Source organism: Colossoma macropomum, unplaced genomic scaffold (assembly GCF_904425465.1).
Source record: "Colossoma macropomum unplaced genomic scaffold, Colossoma_macropomum, whole genome shotgun sequence".
Classification (NCBI taxonomy): Eukaryota; Metazoa; Chordata; class Actinopteri; order Characiformes; family Serrasalmidae; genus Colossoma; species Colossoma macropomum.
In genome coordinates this window covers 3211696-3239453 of record NW_023494800.1, presented here as the reverse complement: position 1 = coordinate 3239453, position 27758 = coordinate 3211696, and the positions used below count along the sequence as shown (strand labels likewise).

Below are 27758 nucleotides of genomic sequence, written 5' to 3'. Positions count from 1 at the left end.
TCAAATGAACTTACATCAGAAATCTGTTTGCAAACTGTACAACAAGAATTGTGCAAAGAGAAATAAAAAGCTTATTGATTATATGGCAAAATGCAAAAGACATTTTTTAAAAAGTCACTTTTTAGCACATTTGATGTAAAATAGTTCGAAGTTTCAAGAAATGATGACAGCTGTGAATTTACTACTGTAAAATGATAACAAACAAAATAGCTAAAATGTATAGTTTCTACACTCATATATTACCAGCTTAGCAGGAGGCTGCTTCGATGTTCTCAGCTGCTGACATTTAGAAAAACAGAAAGAGTTTGTAAAATTAGACTTCATTAGAAAATAATTCTTCTGAAACAGGAAGATTAGAACCTAATGCTAAAGATAAGTCAGATGAGGTGATGATGAAGTTCTCAGCAGATTACACTTCACCCTCACACTGATTTTAAACAGTTTATACTTTACTGTAATAATACACATACAACAGGTTATAAAGAGGAAAAATTAAATGCCATTAAATCCAGTGAAGGTCAGTTTTGACCCCATCCACTTTGCTGTAAAGGTTCTTAACCCCTTAAAAGCTCAGGCTTATTACATACTAAGGCTTATTATTCAGTAACTACAGGGACTTGAGTGCACACTGGTTGAGCTGTTCTTAGGTTAAAGAGGTGTAATAAAACTGGCCTTTTAAGGGACACTACAGGTCACCTGTTCAGCACAGCTGGTAGTTATTTAATTGCATTAGAGGCTGCTGCTCTTCCTCCTGAGATGTTGTTCGGTCAGATGGATCCTCGCAGGCTTTGAGTGAAACGTGTTGCACTGATGGAAGCTTCTGTTGGAGCTCCTGCTGAACGTTCTCATATTGCTGAAGATGAAAACACACTAAAGGTTACAGTTAATATCATTTAACTAATGTTCTCTCCTTAATCGTCAGTGTTACAAGCATATTTTTATTTGTTTGTTTCATGGAAAAAAATGTACGCTAAAGTGTGTGTGTGTGTGTATATATATATATACATACACACACACACACATACATATATACCCTAGTTTAGGGTTCAGTGTTTGAGTAGAGGTTCAATGAGATAGAATTGAAGATTTGAGTTAGGGTTATATCAGTTAGGGGTTAAGTGTTGTAGGGGTCAAGGGTTTGAGCTGGAGTGAGTTAAGGTTCAGTGACTTAGAATTAAGCTTTTGAGTTAAGGTTAAGTGTTTGAGTCAGGGTTCAGTGTTTGAGCAGAGGTTCAATAAGTTAGGGTTAAGTGTTTGAGTAGAGGTTCAATAAGTTAGGGTTAAGTATTTGAGTCAGGGTTCAGTGTTTGAGTAGAGGTTCAATAAGTTAGGGTTAAGTATTTGAGTTAGGGTTCAGTGTTTGAGCAGAGGTTCAATAAGTTAGGGTTCAGTGTTTGAGTAGAGGTTCAATAAGTTAGGGTTAAGTATTTGAGTCAGGGTTCAGTGTTTGAGTAGAGGTTCAATAAGTTAGGGTTAAGTATTTGAGTTAGGGTTCAGTGTTTGAGCAGAGGTTCAATAAGTTAGGGTTCAGTGTTTGAGTTAGGGTTCAGTGTTTGAGTAGAGGTTCAATAAGTTAGGGTTAAGTGTTTGAGTTAGGGTTCAGTGTTTGAGCAGAGGTTCAATAAGTTAGGGTTCAGTGTTTGAGTTAGGGTTCAGTGTTTGAGCAGAGGTTCAATAAGTTAGGGTTCAGTGTTTGAGTTAGGGTTCAGTGTTTGAGCAGAGGTTCAATAAGTTAGGGTTGAGGGTTTGAATTAGGGTTGTGTGAGGTAGGGTTGAATACGATATGATCGAGTATTTCACTTAGGGTTTAGTGAGCTAGGGTTAACTGTTTGCATCAGAATTGATTAAGCTAGGATTGAGCGTTTGAGTTAGATTTGAGTGAGAGGTTTGAGTGTTTGAGGTACGGTTGAGTAAGTTAGAGTTGAGTGAGTTTTGAGCGTTTGAGTTAGGTTTGAGTTTCTGAGTTATGACTGTTTGAGTTAGAGTTAAGTGATTAAGGGAAGGATTCAGTATTATAGTTGCGTAGGGTTGGATGTTGATCTTTTGAGGTGTTTACATTTGAATTCTGGATCTATTTTCAATATATAATGATTATGTAAAGAGGAAACGAGTGAAAATATTCAATCTAGTACTTTGCAACTGATGTTCCTTAATGTTTCTTACTTGGTCGGAGGATTCAGGCAGTAGCTTTGCAATAAGCTGTATGATTTTTCCAAACGTTGGGCGCAAAGTTGGTTCCAGACTCCAGCACATCTTCATAATTGTGTACCTGTGAAAAATGTTTTTTTTTTTTTTTCAATCAGTTAATTTATCATATATTTGCACCAAGCTGTGCTTTCAGGGAGTTTTTATGTAGAACATTGTCACTGTCAAAAGAAAACCCCATAACTCTGAAACAATCACAATGACGTTATTGATGTTATTTAAAAAAATGTGGCTTGCTTTGCAAAATGTACTTTGGTTTATTCATCAAAAGCAGATGTTTTCAAAAAACAAATGACAGTTGTTTTAACTTACATCTCTGGAGGGGCAAAATCTGGTTGTGCCATGTGATATCCAGCTTTGATCATCTTATAAAACCGAGCGTCAACCACAACATCTGGATAAGGACTTCTACCTTTAAACCCAAAAAACAGCAGAGTAATCTTAGAGGTCACTGAAATGTAGAACATTGTGATGTTCATGATGAAGTTAGGAAGCAGGAGAGGCTCACCCAGAGAAAATATCTCCCACAGGAGGATTCCATACGACCACACGTCACTCTGCACGGTGTAGATGCATTCGAAGATGCTCTCAGGAGACATCCACTTAACAGGCAGTCGAGCCTGAACCATGAATCCCACAGATTAGACAGTTTAGACTGGAAAAATCTAGTTTTTATTTATTTCGTTTCTCACTTTAGGCCTATTTAGTTGCTTATTTCATTTACATTTACGGAATTTGGCAGACGCTCTTATCCAGAGCGACTTATTTCAATTACAACAGTGGTGTAAAGTATATATATACCATCCTATAATCATATCCCTGTCTTTTTTTATATTTTAGTGTGATACCAGAATTATAACCCATATATACACCAGAGTTTTAACTCTGCATCAGTTGCATCAGTTGAATGACTGATTGAACACAGGAGTTTTAGCTTTCATGTGCATCCCTGAATGGAAGGAAACCCACACCAGCAGGATCTCACAAACCTGTGTCTGCAGTCACAGCAGGTTGTTTGTGTATACACTAAACAGCCCAAAGCTATGCTAATCACACCCTACATAAGAATATATTTGTGTTTAACAACCAGCTCAGCAGATAGCTAACAGGCTAACCTGGTAATATTCAGAGTTAGGCTTCGAGATGAAATATTTCCTGAAGGATTTACTGAAAAACTGCAAAATAGAAACCAAAAAATGACACTTGAATGTCTGTTTGAGCTTCAAATGTCTGTGTTTAAGCAGAGCTGATAAAATAGTAATAGAAACCCAGTGGTTAAAACTCAGTGCTAACAAAACATCCAACAGAGGCAGATCTTTTAGAGGCATAAATTGGCAGTAGCAGTGGTAGCCTCAAAGCAAATGTTACTAATTAAACACTGCAGTGATATTATATTTTGTCTTGGAGTTGTTTGATCACTTGTTATTTGGCATTTTGTCTGTTGTGATTATGAATGATGTCAAATTTAGTTACCATGCACTCTCCCAGCATAGACAAGGATGGAGTCCATAATAAATACAGGTGGAGCAACTGGTCACAGTGCCCCACCTCATGTATTTACAGACCGTGTTTCTCCAATTTTTCTGTGTCTTGTCTCCAGTCTATTGTGTGAGCATCAATAAGATGGATTTTTTGGGGGGGGATTTATATTGTTGTAATTATATAATAGTGAACACTCTGCTCATCCATACAGTAACCAGATGCACTGTTCAAACTGAACTTACATTTCCTCTCACCACGTAGTTCGAGTCATTCATGATGTCCCGCGCGAGACCGAAGTCGCAGATCTTGGCAACAAAGCAGTCGGTCACGAGAACATTCCGAGCAGCCACGTCTCTGTGAATACACTAAACACACGACAACAGAGAGCAAAGCAGGATCGCACTGTAGAACAGAGTTATTATACACTTCATACATTACAGATAGACCTGGAAATGTTCCCTTTAAGGAGATGACATCCAGTAATGTATACTATACTACAAATAAACATTTTATTTGATTGTTTTTAATTTTGAAATGTAGGAGGAGTCAGTGCAAAAACTCAGTTTTACTTCACTTAATGCACTTTTATGCATTTTGTGCATATTTATGTATTTTTTTAAAACATCATTACACTACACACAAGATGATTCTTCAAGGGAATCAGGGAATCTTCTTTAGTGAAGCTTTTTGAAACTTTTTGAGTATTTAATTGACTTATTTTTTAAACTGGTCTTAGATTTCAGAATATTCACTTCCAAAATAAAAGTGCATAAAAGAGTTCTTTGCGTTATGCCACATTTGGTTTTCTAAAGAATTACTTTTTTGCCACATTTGGTTCTCTAAATAATGTTTTTGTGAATGAGATGTGTCAATGTTTAAAGAACCATATAATGTAAAGATTCTAGGAAGAACTTTTAAATTGGTGTAGAACTTTTACATTATGGATAAGAGTATTTTAAACAGTAGAAAAATACACTTTCCTCTAAATATTACTGCAGAATACACCCTTAAAAATTATGGTTCCTCAAGGGTTCTTCAGTGGTTCATGGTTTTTGAAAAGGGTTCTATATAGCCCCCAAAAAGTTGCTCCATTGTTACAGGCTTGACATCATAACAATAGAAGAACCCTTTTCAAAATGGTTCTATATAGCACCATCTGCAGCACATTGTCTGTCAGTCTGAAGAACCATTTCGCGATGCAAAAACCCTTTAATCATGCAAAAGGTTTTTTGAATGCTCATGGTTCTTCATAGAACCATTTTCTTTACTGAAGAACCCTTGAGGAACCATAATTTTTAAGGGTGTATTCTGCAGTAATATTTGGAGGAAAGTGTGTATTTCTACTGTTTAACATACTCTAATCCATAATGTTAAGGTTCTACACCAGTTTAAAGGTTCTCCCTAGAATCTTTACTTTATATGGTTCTTTAAACATTCACACATCTCATTCACAAAAAAATGATTCTTTAGAGAACCAAATGTGGCAAAATGCAAAGAGATTTTATGCACTTTTATTTTGGAAGTGAATATCCTAAAATCTAACACCAGTTTTAAGTCAATTTAATACTCAAAAAGTTTTTTAATTTGTAAAATGTAATTTCAGACAACATGAACATGTTTAATGAACTCTGATTGATCTGATTTATGGTAATATTACGTTTTTTGAGGCGAGGAATTCCAGTCCCTGAGCCACCTGAGTGGAAAATCGGACTAAATCATCCAGATCCATCTCTCCTCCACCACAGGAATCTACAATAAAGAGTTAAAGAAATGAAAGAACAGATTATCAGGTTATTAAATTACTGTGTCTGTAAGCTGAAGATAATTTTAAAGAATGAAGAGTTTATGTCTCACTCTGTAGACAGTCTTTAACGCCTGACATGTCCTGATAGCTGAGAGAGAAAAAGAGAGAGTCATAACAAATAATAAGAACTGTACATTCAGATACTGAAATCACTGAAACGAGAGGAGAAACTGTGTGGAACGAGCAGCTTGTAAACCTTCAGTCCATTTACATTAAAACATCCTTTACAATTTTGCTTTTTTTGTAATTAACTGAAAAGTCAGAAGTGCGACGTAATTATATTCAAGCATTGCGGCACAACAACAGTAATTACTCTGTGTTTTAATGGTTAAACTGTAATTATTAGATTTTCTCCCTTAAAATAAAGCTGTAATGAGGTTTGTGATGACGTGCCTGTTGACGCTGTGCCGTCCGATCTGACTCTGATGGTCAGAGAGGTTCTTGTAGATGTTTGGAGGACCTGGTTCCTGCAGCATTGCGCTGAAGAACAGCTCTGCTCTTCTGCGCAAGAAGTTCAGCAGATCTCCATGGCTGCAGTACTCAGTGATCAGTAGAACAGGACCTGCGAACACAGTTCAGATATTACACTGTAATCTTAGTTTAAACTCTGTTAAATGTACATTTTTGACCTTGAAAGGAATTATTTTGTATTCCTTTTTTTAGCTCCACTAACCCATAAATGTAGAACTGATTGAGTGCCACATTCCCCCTCGTTCCCTGCTACACCTGTTTTTGACAGATGCCATAATATTTGATGTAATGACGTTTGAATGTTTGATCTATGACGCACGTCGCAAAAATTAGCATGTGATATAAGCTGTTATGATATCAAATTTAACAAAAAAGTTAACTCATTTATTCTATGGTTCTTTGGTTACACCTTGACGTTTGGCCAAGCAATTAGCATTTAGTAGGTGTGCAGTGTGAACTGGTTAAAGAGATATGAGTGTAGTGTCTTCTACTGTATATTATTTTAATTCGCTGATGTTACTATGGAATTCTAGTATCTTAATGTGCTCCAGACATAATTTAGAAGTCTGAACACTTTTTTTCACAGTGTCACCTCGATAAGCCAGCATGTTTCTTTACCTTGTGTAAAAGACTGACCCTCATCTAATGTTCCCATTTGAATGACCGAGGCAGGATGTTTGATAAAACATTATAACAAATCATGTTAATAAGTGGTTATATGGTGTCTGCTTCCTTTGTGCTGCTGACTTTGTTGTACTTTTTTCTGTATTTAAGTTCTTTACACAAATCAACAAAATATGTAACCCCAGGGTGCCTGAACTTTCACATACAACTGGATGTTCATAAAATAATTATATGTATATATGGACACATATAGTCATATATACATATGTAAATGTATATATGTATAAAATATATGTATGAAATAATTCTGCTATAAGTTTTTAAATGGTTTAAAAGCTATTTAAACTGGACAGAGGCTAAAGCTAATGTCGAGTGACTCACCTCCCTGAGTACACGCCCCGAGCAGGTTCACTATATTAGCATGCTGTCCGAGATGACTCAGAATCTTCAGCTCGCACATGAGGGCTTCTTTTTCCTCTGAGTGGGCACTGGCTGTTGGGTTAAAGTTCAGAGGTCACCGGGTGTGTAGACTATCTTAAACCCATGCAGGAAAGACTGCAGAAAAAGTAAAAGTATCTTTCCAAAACATCTACTTAAGTAACATATAGAACTGCAGTGAAACTTTTTTAGAACATTCAGCTTCTTAGAACATCCAGGACAGGAACTATGAGGCTGAAACTGGCTTCTCATTCTAATTTTCCATTCCACCTTAAATGGTGAAGCACTTACATTCTGGCAAATAAGAAGCCATGAAGTTTGTAGGAATCTTTTCTTGTGTTTTTGGATCGTTTTGGTTTAAAATAAAGTGCTAAAGCTCCAAAATGAAATTTGTGAGCAGCAGTCAACTCACATTTAAGCATCTTCACGGCCACCCGAGTGACGTGTTCATCCTTATCCAGACCGTATGCAGCTGCCTCCACCACTTTACCAAAAGCACCCGCACCCAGAACCTGCCCTGTAAACACAACAAAACTTCAATGTATAATTCATGTACAAGATGAATAAACACAGCAAGAACTCAAAGTAGCCCACAAGCATTCACCTCCAATTCATTACATGCTTGTGGTATTTAAACTCCATAAGTATTGTAGTAATATTTTAATTTTTATTGTTAAGTTGTGTTACGTTTTGGACACAAAAACACCCAATAAAATTGTCTACTCAAGACTGTTTACTCTGTGGTATGTAGGTAGATACAGTCAGGCTTTAGGTAGATAAAGTCAAGCTCTCCCATTGGTTAGGACCTCAGGAGCAACACTGAAGCCCTTACACATTATGTTTACTACCAACATAATTGGGAAATGAAAGAGGAATCAACCAGTCATGCTGTGATTTGCAGTGGAACCGATTTCTTTAGTGAAAGTTCTAGATATGTCACTTTTCATTTTCATATGTCATTTTTCATTTCATAATGTGCCAAATGTTTCAATGTGTGACAGGTCTGGACTGCAGGCAGGCCAGTTTAGCACCCGGACTCTTTTACTATGGAGCCATGCTGGTGCAATATGCTCAGAGTGTGGTTTGACATTGTCTTGCTGAAATAAGCAAGGCCTTCCCTGAAAAAGACGTCATCTGGATGGCAGCATATGTTGCTCCAAAACCTGAATATATCATTCAGCATTAATGGCACCTGCTTCTGTCATCAGTTTGAGAAATGAGTAACAATTCACTCTTTCCACCAAACTCTTGGGAAATTGTGCAATTGTGTGAAGGACCAACTGGGTGAACCAGTCTGCTACAGCGCCACCCTGAGGCAGAGCAGTGCTGCTGGGTGAAGCAGGCCAAACAATGAGCTTTCCCTGAATTTGGATTTGAGCATCTATTCCTCCTTAACAGACAGCATAAGGTTATAATAACTTTATTTTCAAGGTTCCTGCAGAACTTTGATTTTGAGACATTCAGGGGGCCCAAGAGTTTAATTAGGAAGGTCCTGGACCCCTCAGGACCCCCTGTATTTTGTACCTTGATTGTGCATTATCATTAATTATTACTACTATTACTGTTATTACTATTATTTTGTTATTACAAATGATACTGTTATTGATATTCACATAACATCTGCTATTATGTACTATTACAGGTCAGAATAAATCAAATGTAATACACAATGAATAACTACTTTAGACTGTAATAAACCCTCAAAGTGTGTTCCGTAAAATAAAGTTACATTAAATAGTATATTACAGTTATGTGGAACAAGCAGTGATCATTTATGTTGTTTTTCATAAAGATAAAATCCACGGTACCGAATGTCAGTCTGTCACGAGGAAACTCCCACCGCGTGTTGTTGTACGGCAGCTGGGTTGGGTCAATGTACGTGTAGTTGTTTCCATCGTTAGCCTCAATTATCTTCCACCTGATTTCATACCTGGGTTTCTTTAAAAACACAAATGCATCTTTAACTTACTGAATAAATGTGTTGAAGTTCTTTATGGAATAATGAGAGATACCTGTTTGCACTTGTAGACACTAATTCCCAACAAAACTAGCAGCAGAGCGGTTATAACTGACCCTCCACTGAGGAGAGTGGTGAACATCTTGGAGCCCCAGTCTTCAGAAGTGCTGCTAAGAAAATCTAAAAACAGACGGAAATATGTTTATGAATTTATACACTGCAAATAATTTCTTTATTCCTGAATGTTTTATCTTATTTAGTTTGCAAATTCTATTGGATTGAAGTACAGCTGAGTTTCTTACAAAGTTCTGCAGTGAAGTATGTTTCACAGCTTTCTCCAACGCTGTTAACAGCCACACACTCCACAGTTTTTCCTGTTATGTTACTCTTTGACAGCCCACTCTCCACCACAGGCCTGAATTCATCCATCGGCTCCAGCGTCAACTGTTTAGCCAGCAAATCCACTGAGTGATTACTGTTACACTGACCACACCTGAAATTACAAAATTTATTAGAAACAACCACCTTCTATTTCCATTCATTGGCCACTTTATTAGAAAAACCTACTTTGTACTTCCATTTACTGGCCACTTTATTAGAAACACCTACTTTATACTTCCACTCACTGGCCACTTTGTTAGAAACACCTACCTTGTACTTTTACTAACTGGCCACTTTCTTAGAAACCCCTACTTTGTACTTCTACTCACTGGCCACTTTATTAGAAACACCTACTTTGTGATTCTGGCCACTTTGTTAGAAACATCTCCTGTTCATCTGTTGCTTCACAGTTTATTACCCCATTCCACCCCATTTATCGTTGGTCAGTTTCTGACCACAGGACTGCTGTTGTCCAGATATTATTTGGGTGGTGGTCCATTCCCTGTGACACTGAAATGGTCGTGTGTGTGGTTTCTAAGTGTACTGACCATATAGGTGCTCTTTGTAGTTCTACAGTTACAGACTGTAGTCCATCTGTTTCTCTGCATACTTTGTTACCCTGTTCTTCAGTGGTCAGGACCCCCAAGGACCCTCACAGAGCAGGTACTATTTGGGTGGTGGATCATTCTCAGCACTGCAGTAACACTTATGTGGTGGTGGTGTGTTAGTGTGTTTTGCGCTGGTCTGAGTGGATCAGACACAGCAGTGCTGCTGGAGTTTTTAAACACCTCAGTGTCGCTGCTGGACTGAGAATAGTCCACCAACCAAAAACATCCAGCCAACAGCGTCCTGTGACCACTGATGAAGGACTAGAGGATGACCAACACAAACTGTGCAGCAGCAGATCGTCTCTGACTTTACATCTACAAGGTGGACCAACAAGGTAGGAGTGTCTAATAGAGTGGACAGTGAGTGGACACAGTGTTTAAAAACAAATGGACTACAGTCTGTAACTGTAGAACTACAAAGTACTTCTATATGGTAAGTGGAGCTGATAAAATGGACAAAGAGTGATACCAGGAGGTGGACTTAATGAAGTGGCTGGTCAGTTTGTATGATTAACAACAAAAGTTCTCAGTTCTGTCTTTGTCAAGTTTTAGAGGCTGAAGAAACCAAAGAATAATGCATTAAAACTTTTGTTATTAGAGTCAAAAGACAGCATTTCTTTAAAATATACCAAGGAAACACCTATTTGTTTTGATAGTTGTTCATTAAAGATTTAGTCACTCTGGAGCGTATCTGAACTAGGCTGATGTTTTGTTAAAAGCTTGCTGATATTATTTAAAATTACGTATAAGATCAAATTGGTGTGTTTATTGCATGTGACTAAAATGCATCAATGCATCATATCTTAAGAAAGTTTGTTGTGAAAATATCTATTGCTGTGTCTTAGATGATATCAGTATCATTTTCGTTGATAGGGGTGTTAATGTCTGTTATACCTAATAAACAAACAGACAAATAAATAAATAAATAGTACATACGTGCTTTGGAATTTCTCACAGTGTTGCCAGCGGATAGTTGGTTTTGGAAACCCAGAGGAGATACAGGTTAGAATACCATTCTTCTCTTTCACCACAACACTGGGCTTGTCTGGAGAGGGAGGTGGGGAATTACAGAGACCAGTTTACAAATTTCTAATATTAAGTAAGTAAGAGATCAATTTCCTCATATATGTATTAGGTTCACTGTGCTCATTTTTACATGTAAAAATATTGATTGGACAAAATTGAAACAACAATGGTGCACCCTTTATCATTGTAAATCACTCTGGATCGGAGTATCTGCTAAATAAGTACATATAAGGAGGACGTTTTTTGAATATTGAATTGTCTCCAGAATTCTGTTTTCCTCAATAAAAAGCAATGGCGTGATATAAAAAAGTTCAAACTTCTTTACATTAAACAGCATGTTTTTGTTTGGAGGAATCATTTACAGTCAAAAGTAATAAATCACAGTATACTGCAACACTTAGCATGTCACAAATACAAAAAAAAAATGCAGTAGTATCATTATCAGGGGTATTGTTATAACATCATATTGTAATATTAGTGTATTATGATGATAGCGTATCAAAATAATACTGTATTGTGATATTATCATACTGTGTATGGAGATTATACCGGACTGTGATATTATAGTACGGGAATCATACTGCATTTTGATAATATTGAATTGTTATATCATATTGTAATATTATTGTATTGTGACAATATTAGAATAATCTTGTTTTGTGATATCATATTGTGATAATATCATGTCATCATAATATTGAATTTGGATAATATTGTATCATAACATTGTATTGTGGCTCAAGTATTGCAATTAGTATGTCTGTTCTGCTCTGGGAGTATTCTTTAACACCTCCTCAGGTAAAGAGGAGATGGAGGAGATCAGCTGAATGCAACCCAATCCTCACAGCAATGTTCAACATCTAGTGTAAAGCCTTCCCAGAAGAATAGAGGCTGTTACTGCAGCAAAGGGGGACCAACTCCCTATTAATACCCTTAATTTCACACTGATTTCTGAAGTAATGATGAGTCTACGGTGATTCTAGGTTCAAAGATCGATGCAGTAAAGTGATGTTTGTACTTACGGTACACGTGGATCTTAAAGTGTGTAGAAACATTAACACTGGAGCTCCTGGCACTGAAGATGTACTGACCACTTTCATCTGCTCTGATTCCTCTGAGCAAGAGGCTGGTCACGTTTCTGTAACTGTTAAACAAGAACATTAGAGGGAAATCTATGTTTCCCTTAATTCCATTTCAGTCATTAACAGGGGTTAAACTGGGATTTCAGAGGTGGAGCACTCTTAAAAAAGATGGCTCATTCTCAGCACTGTGGTGTTTAAAATGGTTCTTTATATTCTATATAGAACTGTTTAACTCAGATTAATCAACTGGACATGATTAGTGATCTAGGTCGGCTCAACATATGTGACAATGTTCAATAATTAATTATTAGTCCCACAACGGGGAAATTCACCTCCACATTTACCCCCCTGTGCAGTGAAACACCCACATACACACTAGTGAATGCACACACACTAAGGGGCAGTGAGCACACTTGCCCAGAGCAGTGGGTATCCCTATCCACAGCCCCCAGGGAGTAGTTGGGGGTTGGGTGTCTTGATCAAGGGCACTTCAGTCTAGTCCTGTCAACTCAGGGGATCAAATCAGCAATCTTCCGCTCCCATGGCTGGTTCCCTAACCTCCAGCCCATGAGTGCCCTGATATCGGAGGGGAGTAACTCCCAGCTGGATAAATAATTCATTATTTAAAAAATAATGATTATTATTATTTGTTGATTATCAATTATCATGAAACTTGAATTACAAAAAGGTAATGAAAACACATCACTGATATGCAATTATTGTTGTAGCAAGTAGTCTATTAGCAGTGCAGGCTAATCATTTTGTGTTATGAGTAGTTTGAGAACCCAAATTCTGACAATCAGAGGATCATACTTAATATTTGGCACAAGAGAAAGCGAGGGTGGGTGAATCCTCATCAACAAAGAAGCACAAACATGAAGAAGCGAAATGAAATTGAGGCAGACAATGGCAGAAAACAAGGATAAACACTGGTGTGGCCTTATATGGAAATCATTAACAAGGGACAAATGTTTTTAGAGTGATGCCCAAGTTGCCTGTTTTCTGCTGGGCGTGTAATTTAGCATACCAATCTACCTGACGGCCGCCATAGGTTCTACTACACGCTTGGAAAGGGAGGGGTGAGTGAGGGGTATTCAGTTGGTCGCATTTTGCAACATAACCGTTACATCTAAATAGAATCATTGCCTTTACCAAAGAACCCTAGAAGAACCATCTTTATTAAGAATGCTTCACTTTCGAAATCCCAGATTAACCCCTATTAATGACTGAACTGGAATTAAGAGAAAAATCTCTCACTAACTTGATTCCATTAAATCTTGCACACTTCACTTTTACATACTCTGATCAGTCAGCGAGAAGTGACCATGATTTAGATTCTATATGAGTTTTATAAACCACTGAAAAACCGCCTCAAATCTGAATACATGCTAACTCAGCTGTATTAGTCTTATCAGGGCAGTTAAATAAGTATGCCGTCCTTTATTCTCAGCAATAAATGCAGAGGAGAGCAGTTAGCTAACAATCCAGAGCAGCAGGAGAATCACTTGGACTTGGACGACAGCGTGACCTATGACTATTGCTGAGATATTACCACCTCTCTAGTCCATGATTTTTGGAGTCTAACAACCCTCGGAAGACGTGGTAGACATCTGAAAGCAGATCTCATCTAACCTCCTCTCAATCCTGTAAAAGTTCTCCTCATAGATGGATGAATTCTGGGTTCTGGGGGTACTCCACCACTTTTCCTGGATGGGAGGATGAGCATCAATCTCCACGCTGAGCTCCAAAAGCTCTCCCTCCATCACCTTAGCATCAGCACCAAACTGCCGACCTCTCAGCTTCAGTACCGGAGTTAAATGAATGTATGGCTTATCTGTTTTAAAAAAAAAAAAAGAAACTTGAGCACAGTTAAAATGATAATAATAATAATAATAATAATAATAACACATTTCAAAATTATCTTTTTTTAAATTAAAAAAGTAAAAATGTATAAAAAGGATGTGATATGCATTTTTGTATCTACAAGAATCACATTCTTGGATTTAATGATTGATTTTTGTTTCATAGCTTTTAAAATAGTAAAATTCATTTTTAAACAAGATCACAAGATCATTTATGTTACAAATATAAATGTTGATTGATATACACACTCAATTCCTTGCAAATGCAAACAAAAACTAAAGAAGTGATTCATACTTTTGCCTCGATCTGTATTTGTACAAAAAGATTTGTACAAAAGATATTCAACGGAAACATATCTAATATTTTATCGCATCAACTTCTTAGCAACTTGTCAGCAGAGGGCAACGGCGGCGAGGTGCCATAAGTTCAGGGAACTCCAATTCCCAGAAGCCTTCGGGCCGATTAGGCCCAACCTGACACACCTGTGGACACCTCTACTTAAGGCTGTTGCAAACAGCAGCCCTTTGTCACACCTTTGTAGAGGGCTGACCGGTATGGTACTTAGCCCAGGTGGGTATTTAAACAAAAAGGAAAAGCGAAGAGGGCTGGAAAAAACAAAAAAGAGAAATTGCCCCAAAACTACTTAAAAACCAAAAGAAGCCTTGAACAACAAACGGTTCCAAGCCCAACAAAAGGTGTTTGCTCCACAAAGAGCAAATAGATGAAACATAAAGCTTATCTTCCTCTCATAATCACAGGGGAAGTATTTTTTATTTTTTTGATTATCTTTTATTTTACTTTTCTAGTTCATATTTCCGTATTTCCCATTTGTCGAGGTGTTTTTCTCAGTGGCGCAGCAGTAACTTCTCGGACCGCCAATCAGTACTTTGGCGGTTCAAGACTGGCTCTGGGTCGCCTCAACTCCAATGTGCACAATCATCGAAATCACACTCCATCGCCTTAATAAATTAATTTACACTTTCTCACAGGTTTTCCCCTCTGCTCTTGGGTCCGCCTACCTGCTGTCCCGTAACAAGGCCTTTAAGAGTGAGGATGATTTGAAGCAAAAATCCAACAGTTTAACAATTGCAAGTTAAAACTGTACTATGCACAGTAGAAGTCATATATCAACGACGTCCAAAAACGCCGCCAACTTCTCTGGGCTTGCGCTCATCTGAAATGGACTGAAGCTCAGTGGAAATGTGTACTGTGGTCTGACGAGTCAACCTCTCAGATTATTTATGGAAATAATGGATATCATGCTCTCTGTTTTTTCTTTTTGCCAAAGAAGAATATTTATATACATAAATATATATTTTTTTGCTTTACTTTATACTGTATTAATGATCTAGAACATTGTGGACTGCATTCTGTTCCTATAAAGTCTTGTTTACTGTTAACATTGAAAATCCAACACAGGCAGAAATGCACAGTTCCTTAAGTTCTAGTGTGGAACAATCTACCTCTCTGTCTAAACATGTGACATTACAGTAAATAAAAGTGTCAGTTTGTTTGAGTGGTCACTTATAATTCCAAATAATTGTGAGATATTTTACTATGTCCTTTATCAGCGTAATATCTAGAACCGGTTTGCATTCCAGTGTAATTTTATTAGACTGTCTGCATACTTACCATCATTTTACCCAAAATAATAACCAAGTACTTTGGAGAGTGCTTATCTGATTAATACCTAGAACTGAATGAACTGTAACAGAAAGTGTAAATAAACAGGGTTTAAGACTTCTTCCCCGTCTTCCCAGTGAAACTCACCTACAACTGTGAGTGAGACCGTGGAACTGTTCTCTCCATGTCTGCTCCTGCCTGTACAGGTCAGATTTCCAGTGTCCGACACACTGACCTCAGGAAGGGTCAGAATACTCTTGATATGAACCAGATCTTGGCTGCTACTCACTATGTCCTTCACATGCAGCATCTATCAGACACAATTATAATAAATAATATGAAAACAAACACTATAAATCTATATACTGAATCTTCCTGTCATTCTGCCACAGTTCTGGAGTAGAACATAATCTCTTTTAGACGACTTCATCACCAACAGCTCCACACCACAGTTCACCATTACACTACTGATCAGTGTTTAATCATACAAAACCTATTCTGTTTCAGATAAATGCATAAACGATTGTAATCTGCTCATCCATAACAACTTCACAGGTCTCAGATAATCAGTAAGTCACTCAGGAGCTGTACATAAAAATTAAGAATTTTTAGATGTATTCAGAATGATGAACAGATCTGTAGAAGATTCTAAAATGACTGAGAAAGAACATCAGTGGAACATCAAAAACATGTAATAGCTAAAATGAAGTTCTAATAAAATGAATATCCCGGAAGAAGTTGGAAATAAACTTAGTATCCAGAATAAAGTTTAGTTACCATGTATGGATTATATGTGCTGGGAAGTGAAAGATATGTTTTAAAACTTTTTGAAACTTCAGTGTTTGAATACTACATTGTTCTAGTTTTCTGTGATATGGGCTCTTTAAAAATAAATTTATTTTACCTTAATTGCTGAATTGTGCCAGGTGACAACATAGGCATGGTTTTGGTTTGTGGTGTAGCAGGAGATCTGCAGAGTTTCTCCAGCAATCCGAACATATTCATCCATATCAATAAACACAGAGGGAGGCCTTAGTCCTGAAATCAACATTCACCAATCAACATTCATTAAACATTCAACATTCACCACCTAACATCACCATCAAACAATCAACATTCATCAATCAATATTCATTAAAAAGTCAACATTAATCAATCACCATTTGTCAATAAACATTCACCACACAATCAGCATTCACCAATCAATATTCACCAATCAACATTTACTAATCAACATTCACCTCACAATCAACATTCATCAAACAATCAGTATTTACAAACAATAAACATTCATTAAACAATCAACATTCACCACACAATCAAAATTCACCAATCAATATTCACTTATCGGCATTTACTAATCAACATTCACTACACAATCAACATTCACCACACAATCAACATTCCCTAATCAATATTCACCCATCAACAATTACTAATCAACATTCACCTCACAATCAACATTCACCACAAAATCAACATTCATCAATCAACTTTCACCATACAATATCCACCGGTTGACTTGCTAATGAACATTCACCTCACAATCAAAATTCATTAAACAGTCAACATTAATCAATCACCCTATGTCAATAAACATTAATCAAACACTCAACATTTACTAATAAATATTCACCAATCAACATTTACCAATCAGTATTTACCCATCGACATTTACTAATCAACATTCACCACACAATCAACATTCATCAATCAACATTCATCAATCAATATCCACTGAGTGACATCTACTAATCAACATTCAAATCACAATCAACATTCATCAAACAATCAACATTTACAAACAATAAACATTCATTAAACAATCAACAGTCCCCAATCAGTATTCACCCATCAACATTTACTAATCAACATTCACCTCACAATATCCACTGATCGACATTTACTAATCAACATTCAACAAAAAATCTATATTCATCAACATTCACTAAACAATCTGTATTTACCCAGCAACATTCTTCAATCAAGTGCTAAGTGATCAAGATTCATCAAAAAAAATCAATCAACATTACTCAAATAACATTCATCAAACAAACCACATTCACCATTTGACATTAAAACAAATCAAACTTCACCAATCATCATTCAACAATCAACATTCACCAAACAACAATCATTCAACAATCAGCATTCACCAAACAAAAATCATTCAACAATCAAAATTCACCAGTCACCATTCATTAAACAATTAACTTTCACCAATCATAATTAATTAACATTAATCAAACAACTTTCTTCATACAACATTCATCAATCAACATATCAGTCAACATTCACTGATCAGCATTCATCAATCAACACAACAATCAACATTCATTGATCAGCATTCATCAAGCAATCAAGTCACCAACTAAATTTAAGTAAGAAAGTCAGGTAAGAAATTAAATTAAATTAAATTAAATTAAAAAGTATTGAATGTAAAGTGGAAGTAAAATAAATCAAAAAACCCATGTGAAAAAGATTTCACTCACTCTCCTGGACCGTGATGGAGTAAACTGTGGACAGTCGTTCAGTCTCATTAACCCTGATGCTGCAGACGTATTCTCCGCTGTAGCTGAGCTGCAGGTCATGGATCAGGATTCCCTGTCTGGGATCTGCAGTGTAGTTCAATTCAGGATGAACTGGAGATCCATCAGCTGATCGTAGGGAGAGCGCTGTGGCTGTGGGGTCAGTGGGACGACAGTCCAGCAAACAGGATGACCCTTCTCTCTCTATAATCACTTTTTTGAGAGATTTAGTGAAGAATTTAGCTGGATCTGTGGGAGCAAAACAAAAAAGTTAGTCAGCCAACTGACTGAGCTTAAACTGTGAAATAAGATCAAAACATAATTCTGAAATATCAGACTGTACAGGAATGTCAGGTCATTTTTAGTAATTTATATTGATCACGCAATCATTTACAGTAGACACTGATTAATTCAGAGTAGTTACTGAACATTTCATAGTGGTTACTGAATAATTCATGGTGGTTACTGGATAATTAATTTTAGATACTGAATAATTAGTAGATAATGTATAATTCACAATAATTACCGAATAGTTTTTAGCGGTTCCTGAATAATTCATAGTGGTTGCTAAACACTTCATAGTAGTTATTGAATAATTCATATTAGTTACTGAATAATTAACAATTCTTACTGAATAGTTTATAGCAGTTCCTGAATAATTCATATTGGTTGCTGAATACTTCAGACTAGTTACTGAATAATTTATAGTAGTTACTGAATAATTCACAGTGCTTACTGAACATTTCATAGAGGTTACTAACTAATTCATAGTGGTTACTGATTTATTCATGGTGGTTACTGGTTCATTTATTTTAGATACTGAATAATTTATAGCGGTTATACAATAATTCATAGCTGTTACTAAAGATTTCATAGTAGGTACTGAATATTTATAGTGGTTATGGAGTAATTTATAGCAGTCACTGAATATGTAATAGCAGTTGCTGAATATTTCAAAGTAGTTACTGAATAATTTATAGTAGTTACTGAATAATTCACAATACTTACTGAAAATTTCATAGAGGTTACTAACTAATTCATAGTGGTTACTGAATTATTCATTGTGGTTACTGGATCATTTATTTTAGATACTGAATAATGCATAGCAGATTCTGAATAATTCATAAATATTTAATAGTAGGTACTGAATATTTCATAGTGGTTACAGAGTAATTTATAGCAGTTACTGAATAAATAATAGCAATTACTAAATAATTCATAGTAGATACCGAGTAAATTCTAATAGATAATGTATACATTTTGAGGTTTTGGCAATAGTGGTAATATCTGAAGGTTAACATGAAGTATTCTGAAGAATTAGTGGTTAACATGAAATCCGGCTTCTCTGCTAACTGTGTTTATCTTGGTCTTGGATTTAAACACATCAACCAAAAGAAGATAGAATGTGACTCATGCGAACATCTGCCTCAAAGTGGCAGCTCAGCTAACATCTGCTTTTTGGAAATGAAGTCAATCCGCCAAGACTTGTTTGGTGTCTAGTTTGCTTCTTTAGTTTTAGAACTTGAACTGCACGGCTAATATAGCTAACAAGTAATGGAAAATTATGCCCTGCCAATTAGCATGGTGCCAACTGCATGTCTAAGTATAGATAACAGTACATCATATGCTTCCGTTCAGCAGGAAGTATCTATAACAGTGTTTCCCAATCCTGGATCTTTAGTTCCTCTGAGCTTCGCTCAGTGTTTTCCTGTTTGAAGATGACGATTAGCAATTCTGCACATGAACACAAAACCTAATTTAGCCCCCTGTTCTTCAGAATTCGTGGTAATAGAATGCCACAGTCCTGCATCTGACTTTACAGCTAAATAGACTTTTAACATTTTAGCAGACTCTCTTATCCAGAGTGACTTACAATTTTACATAGGTAGGTGCAGGTAGTGTTAGTTCTTATATAGTGTAGTGTGTTTACCCAGGTGGGGATTGAACCACAGTCTACAGCACAGAAGGTAGAAGTGTTACCCACTGCACTACACCAACCAACAACAGATTTCAAAGTATATTTGGTCTGTATCTATCTGAATGGCTTTGATGAATCTCATGCAATTTTTATTTCGTGTCGATGTTTTTGGCCTGCAGATGAAACTGCACCAGCTAAATAACAATGAGCGAGCAGTATTTACAACCTGAGCATCCCTTAACAACAGTCCCACAGTCAGAAATGCCTCACCCACTACCAAAAGCCAGTTTCTACATATTTTTTTCACTAGTTTAACGTCACGCAGGAATTTAGACAGGAATTCACGCCTATCAGTCAGAGAGTCAAACAAATATTTTTCATGTAGTGTTTTTGCTCTGGACTCTTTGCACTGAGGATTTCCTCAAAGGACTTTGAATACGACTTCTTCCAGTTAATATTATCACCAGATGTGCCTAGTGATTTTAATAGATTTTAACTTACTGAAGATTTTAAGCTGAGTCTGCTGTTAGTGGAACTTTTAAAAATATTTGGAATCTTAAAATATTTCTAATATTTTCCATGGCTAACATTTCATGTAAGCAAACATTATGTCATCTGTCATAATAATTACCATTAAGGGCAACATAACACTGGTCAATTACTGAAGTAGATACTGAATAATTCATAGTGCATATGAATTCTATACTTCAAAATAGTTACTGATTAATTAATAGCGGTTACTAAAAACTTCATAGAAGTTACTTAACAATTCATAGCGGTCACTGAATAATTTATAATGGTCACTGAATACTTCATAGTAGTTACTGAATAGTTCATAGTGGTTACTGAATACTTCATAGTAGTTACTGTATAATTCATTGTGGCTACTGAATAATTCATAGGGGTTACTGAATACTTCACAGTGTTCAGTATCAGTTGTCATAACAGATTCATATTGTTATTGAATCTGTTATGACAACTGATGACAGCATATGACCTGGTACGTTTATAGCACGGTTATGTCATTGTTACGGGTTTGAGTACAGTGTTACCCTTTATGTTTGGTCAACACATTAAAAAAAGGCAAAAGAAAACAGCTAATTCTCTTTATATTTTCATGCCTCTCACTGATGGTTGAAATAGTTCTTATAGTAATTTATGAGCTGTATTTTAAGTTTATGAAGCCATGACTTTGGTGACCCATGTGTTGTGCTTGCTGCATTTAACGAACGCTGATCTGAACACGCTTACCTTTCACAAAGATGTGGAGCTCTGAGAACAGCTCAGTTTGGTTCTCATAGCTACACCTGTATGTTCCTGTGTGGTCTGCAGTGGAGTTCTTAACAGTGAGAACATTTTTTGAACTGCGAATTCTGTTGCTGACTCTGGTCCTCCAGAAGACCTTTGCCTGTCCTTGACAACTCAGAGAGAAACTAGTTCCTGGCAGAAGAACAACTTCAGTCTTCTTCAGTGCGCTGGAGTTCAGTCTGATCTCAGGAAGGTCCAGACCTGCTGAGAAACACAACAACAGGAGAAAGAACAATACAGTGTGTTTCCACAAATGAGTTTATAATAGTTAATATCAGCTCAAAAAGAACAGGCAGACTATGGGGGGAGAAGCAGGGACTGCACATGATAAACTAATTCATGATCCATTTATTTTTAATAGCATCTAAAATTAATTAATGTAATAAATCTGATTTATGTTTTTTAAGGTCGTTTAGCTCAAATTGCTTCATCCTGCATGTGAAATAGTTGTTGTTGCAATGTTGTAGTTATGTATGCGCAAAATGAAAAGACAGTGCACAGTTGTTTAATAAGCCCTCTTTTTATTTTTATTTTTTTTCTTCAGTTACAGAATGAGATACAATCAAATCACAAGCAAGAAAAGATCTGTCAATAGCTTATAGAGCATGAAGCTCAAAATTGTGATCGTATGTATTAGCATAACAAACAGTATTTCTAGTTAATTTTCAGATCAACAGTGACTTCAAACTAGTACAGAAGATACGGATGATCTGACGATCTTAAGATGTTAGTCAAGGTTAGCTTCAGGGTTGGTTAGCTTTAGCTTCTGTTGGCTATTGCTTCTTGGTCATCTCCTGGACCTGGGAGCTGATCCGAGACACCTGGAAGAGCAAAGCTTGATGGTTCTCCACCAGAAGGCTCTGATGGCGCGCCATGTTGATCAGATGATTGAGCTGCTGCTCCTGCTGGTCCCTCATCACGCGGAGAACTTTCAGGATCTCGGCCTGACCGCTAGCCACCTCTTTGTTTTCCTGGACCAGTTGAGTCAGGACTTTGACCATTTCGGCGTACCATCCTCGGGTCTCCTGCTGTTCCTGGACCAGCTGGGCCAGCGACTGTTTCAGCTCATCTGTTCCACAGCACTGAGAAGCTGGAGGTGGCTGAGATAGACCCTCAGAGCCTTCGGGAGTTGAGGGCTTACTCCACTCGCCCTGTGGGGAGCCCTCTGTCATATCATACGGGGTGATTACATCTTCATTTGCTAAAAGGAGCACACATACAGCAGGGCTTCAAAACTTTCATCAGTCAGCAAATTCGAAAAAAAAAAGAAAGACAAGCTGTCATTGACCAACAGAGTGGCTCAAATTAAAGAAGCTGATTGAAAAATGGTGAAAAAATGTAACACTGGACTCTCAGGCTGGTAAGTTGGTTTGGGAAACGCTTCACAGATTACCTTCATAGAGACTTCGTAACACATGCATTAGCTTTGAATAACATATTTATAAAGCAATACTTGAGATTTATGAATTAATGAACAGCTTATGCCATTAATTGTTAGAGTAAATGACATTGTGTTGATATAAGGGGTCTTAAACTAAAATGACAGGCATTTGATTCATTTATAACACTGTTATGAAGCTTCATTCCCAGATGAAGGAACTTAGGCAGAGGCCAAGTTATGAGCTCCATATATCAGTTCTGTTTATTTCTTCTTAAGTGAAAGTGCAAAAGGACAGTTTCTATTAAGTAGAACTGTGTTATCTCTGCAGCCACATAGGCCTTCATAACAGAAACTGTTCATCAAAATGATTTATAGCAATTAGTTTTGATACTTATGTACTTATGTACATTTAAAAGCAAGATATTCGGTATCTATAAACGTGTGTACGTTTGGGAAAATATGTGTGAAATTATCACTCATGTTTAAAATCCTCCATAGAACTGATAGAAGGTGCTAATAACTAGGCTTGGCTAATTTTATAAGTGCCATCACTTGGGAATAATGCTTCATAACAGTGTTATAAATGGATTTCTATTACTTTAGTTTAACTTAAGTTTAGTGTCAACATAAGGCCATTTACTTCACAAAATGTCTTTTATAAGTACTCAAACTTTATTTTATGAATATGTTGTTCATTGCTTATGCCTGTGTTATAAAGTGCTTATGGATGTGGCCTTCAAACAAAGTGCTGTAGTGGTTTTTAGTGTCTTTATATGTGTTGCACCTGAACAAAATGTTACATCAACACAATTGCTGTCATTTAGTTTACTTGGACAAGAACAGTGTTGATGTGACACATTATAATCATTTTATTTCAGTGTAGTGCTAAAGAGCTGGAATAAAAGCTTTTATTGTTGTTATAAACCATAATGCTGATGTCATATATGTTCGTATTTAGGAATGTGTGCACTGTGTTTTGGAGCTGATGGTGTTGAGACACTGTTTTTTTTTTTTTCGGAGTGGAGGGCTGATTGCTCAGTGTGATTATTTCTGTCCTGAGGAAAAGGGGAACAGGAGAGGTGTTGTGAGGACTGTTTTGGGTTGGGGGGAAATGTCTAAAACGTTGTAACAGAACACACGGAGTGTGCCAGGAAACACATTGCAGTGGGAGGCCCAGAGAAGAGCCTGCTCTCAGGGGGCTGTTTCCCATTCCCACTTTCACTTCTCTTTCAGCGTACACAGGACACGCCAGAGCCAGACGCTACTGTTACAGCCCCGGCCTCCAAAACCACAGAAACCCACAAACCCAGCACACCTGCCTGCCCGGACCACCGAGGACAATCACACCTTCACTACAGCGCCACCACTGCCGCGTCTACTGCACGCATAAACATCATAAACAACACGTCTCTCGACTGAACTCTCGGCTGATCGTCTAACAGAGAAGGCACTTTTAATCAGCACCTGTAGCGATAGTGATGCACTGACCTTGTTTACTGATGGGCAGGAAAATGCAAAAAGAATAAAATGTGGTGTTTTGTTTAAAGTAAATGATGAATTTTATTCAGACATGTGAATTTAGGGCTCTTCTTTGCGGCTTTGATCAACAGAAATCTTCACCCATATTAAATGCTGAACAGCTGCTATTCTAGATAAAACTGGCTTATATAACCATATACATAGTAAAATAATCAATTCATGAAAATGAAGTACAATAAAAACATCAGTTCAACTTGTGAAGTAACAACGATGGAATTTCCACTGTTAAAAGTTTTACTACTACTAATAATAACAATGATAATAATAATCACTCACCTTGGACAGTGAAGGGCAGCAGAGCGAGGAGCAGAGCGAAGGGCAGCATCTCTCCGTTTCGTCTTATTCTCCTTCTTCTTCACTCTCAGTGATCTGCTCAGTTTTGGAGCTTCAGGGTAACTAAGCGTCCGCTGAAGACCTGCAGCTCTAAAAACCCTCAGACTTCCCCTTTGCGCAGAGCACCGAGGATAACACAGCGCAGAGCAACGTAAACAGATCTCAGCTTAATATACAGAAAAACTTCGTGAAGTCTGAGTATCTGATTATAACGATTGATGATTTAGCCAACAGTGCTTTCATTAATAACAACACTTCACAAACTACTGCAGCAGAAAATCTCTATTCATATTAAATTAACAATTAAAACTACATTAATTCACAGGTAAAGTTAACTAGCAGATAATTCCTTAATTTATATGAGTAAGTGAATTAAAATACAGATTAAAAATGTCTAAATAAGAGTCAGTTCGGCATTAAAAAAACACAACAAGCTATTTTTATTTGACAAAAATAGGTTTTATTCAATCCAAATAGACACTTTGGATAAAACAATGAAAAACAAAATACATTCGGTGTGAAACAGGAGTTCGTGTAAAATATTTTAAGTATTTATTTAAGTATTTATCTGAGCTGAATAAACAGTTAAACTGCTTGTTTCCACATGAGCTTCTTCTTTTTAGGCTGACCTGAACTTCGTTCTGTTCCACTCTTTACGGTCTGATCTGAGATAAAACATCATTCAGGAGCTTCTACAATAAATACAGAAGCTGGTTTGAGATCAAATTCTCCTAAATAAGAATATAATGTTGATTGACAAAAGAAACACCTGCCACACTATAAAACAGCCTGAAGCAGACAAATGATTTAGTTTATTTATTTTTTTCTGGAGTAGATTTATGAGAAATTATACATTTGTTTATTTTTTTCATTTCATTTCATTTTGATCATTTTTGTCCACTCAACTCAGTAAACAAAACACAGGAGAGGGAAATGATAAGACCATAAAAATAAAATAAGAGTTAAAATGTAGAAGCATCAGTGTTTCTGCAGTAGTGGAACCGTACTGTGTTCTCCCTACTAGAACAGAATCTTTATTCTCTCAATCACTAACGATGGACATTTCCAAAGAAAATAAAGTTTTACTAATCCGTTTTTAAAAGTAAGTTTAATGAACAATGAACAATGAACAAGACTCATGCAGAATGTGGAGTTAAATCCAGTGGACCGGTCGAATCAAACTTCAAAACACAATATTAATTTTCATATTTATGCTGATCACATGCATTATACATTTCAATTTTTTCTGAAAGTCAAGACTGTTGACAGGCTGACCAGCTGTGTGTCACATATTTCTCACAAAATTTTCTACAACTAAATGAAGAAAAAACTGACATACTGATTGTTGGTACTAAAACTCAGAGAAAGCTGCTTTATGAGAAGCTCAGCTCTTTAGCTTCATACACCAAACCTGAAGTGTGAAACCTGGGTGTGATCTTAGACTCTGAGCTCTGTTTTATTCCGCACATAAATGCAGTCACTAAAATAACTTTTTATCATAATATTCGACCCTTTTTATCTCAGAGCAATGCAGAAAAACGTGTTCAGGCAGAGTCAATCACTGTAATGTTCCTCTTACTGGAGAAAACAATCCATCCATCCTCTATAATCCATCCTCTACAAAATGCAGCAGCACGAATCCTAACAATAACAAAACAGAGAGCTCACATCACCCCAACCTACATGCTGCACTGGCTGCCTGTATCATTCAGGATAGATTTTGAAGTTCTGCTACTAGTTTTTAAGGCTCTAAATGACCTTAAAGCATCGCTTACATCACAGAGTGTCTGTCTGGTTATGCGGATCTGCAGATACCGACCTTCAGCAAACACCTTCTGTAAAATACAGAAAACGTGGAGAGACTCACCTTTTATTAGACAGTCAAGCTCAAAGCATCTGGACACGTATTTTTAATTTAGCTTTTAAATACAGTTCTCACTTTTTTTTGTATTTATCTTTTAAATTTGCTGTGTCATTGCCTTGCATGATGTAAAATGAATACTCATAGTTTTCTCAGCTGTCCGTAAAGCACGTTGAGCTGGTTCCACTATAAAGTGATAAAATTGTATTTCTGAGGTAAAAACAATATAAACGTTAGATACGCAGAGATGTAATTTACACTAAAATAATGCTTTTAAATGCCAATTGTTTTACAATTGTGAGCAGCTTGTCTTGATACTTTAGTGATACTGTAGTATTGAGAAAAAAAAGAAAAAAGGTTTTAGGGTTTCAGGCAGCCAAAAACTCTTTGTTTGGGCAGTAAGTGAGTTTAAAAACACCATATAACATCAGAATAAACACAAATAAACATAAATACAGTAAAAATGCTATAGAACTTCAGAATAAGCATCAATAAACATTTGTAGAATAAGCATAAATAAACACAAATACAGCAAAAACACTATCATCAGAATTAACACAAATAAGCATAAATACAGTAAAAATACTATATGACTTAAGAATAAACACAAATAAACATGAATACAGTAAAACTACTACATAACTTCAGAATAAGCACCAATAAACATTAGTAGAATGAGGAGAAATTAACATAAATAAAGTAACAATACTATATGACTTCAGAATAAACACAAATAAACATCAATAATGTAGAATAAATACAAATAAAGATAAATACAGTAAAAAGACTAAATAATATCAGAATAAACACAGATACATACAGTAGAATAAACACAAACCAATAGAAATACACTAAAAACACTACATAATTTTAGAATTAACATAAACAAACCAGTAAAATGAAGAAATGTAAACATAAATACAGTACAAATACTATATAACATTAGATTAAACAAAAATGAACATAAATAAAGGAGAATAAGCAAAAATAAACACGAATACTGTAACAATGCTAAATAACAATAGAATAAACACAAATACAGTAGAATAAACACATAAACATAAAGACAGTAAAAGTACCATATAATAGTAGGATAAACACAAATAAACATGGATAAAGTAAAATAAGCACAAATAAACATAAATACAGTAAAAACACTAAATAACAGCAAGTCAATCATAAACCAGCTCAGAAATCACCACAATATTAAAGTTATGCAGCTCCTGCAGTACAAATACAGCTTTGTGTTTAATGTTTAGGAAAGACCGAAACACATATTTAAGATGCTTTAACACTCATATGAGGATGTTCAGGATGGTGTGTTGA

The 27758-nt window shown here is 36.3% G+C and overlaps 1 protein-coding gene across 1 annotated transcript; it reads right to left on the bottom strand.

Moving 5' to 3' along the window:
* csf1rb (colony stimulating factor 1 receptor, b) lies at positions 1 to 21644 on the bottom strand. The gene is made up of 21 exons (XM_036588840.1): positions 21617 to 21644; positions 21262 to 21519; positions 18057 to 18341; positions 16469 to 16602; positions 15712 to 15874; positions 13711 to 13912; positions 12019 to 12140; positions 10907 to 11015; positions 9284 to 9474; positions 9037 to 9161; positions 8833 to 8962; positions 7437 to 7541; positions 6968 to 7078; positions 5885 to 6053; positions 5542 to 5579; positions 5345 to 5436; positions 3930 to 4052; positions 2714 to 2825; positions 2518 to 2617; positions 2164 to 2269; positions 1 to 853 (listed from the first exon to the last, which is right to left on the bottom strand). Exons 1-21 carry the CDS (start codon positions 21642 to 21644, stop codon positions 701 to 703), a joined length of 2856 nt encoding a protein of 951 aa, XP_036444733.1. The 3' UTR covers positions 1 to 700.
* Between the last annotated feature and the right edge of the window lie 6114 nt (positions 21645 to 27758).

Bases quoted from the DNA above. Each gene is read 5' to 3' on its own strand.
- csf1rb (XM_036588840.1), bottom strand. From the start codon at position 21,644: ATGTGCAGTCCCTGCTTCTCCCCCCATA. The intron at 15,875-16,468 runs GTAAAATAAATT...TGTGTCTGATAG, and splicing joins GGCACAATTCAGCAATTAAG to ATGCTGCATGTGAAGGACAT. The intron at 854-2,163 runs GTAAGAAACATT...TTTCATCTTCAG, and splicing joins TGCCTGAATCCTCCGACCAA to CAATATGAGAACGTTCAGCA.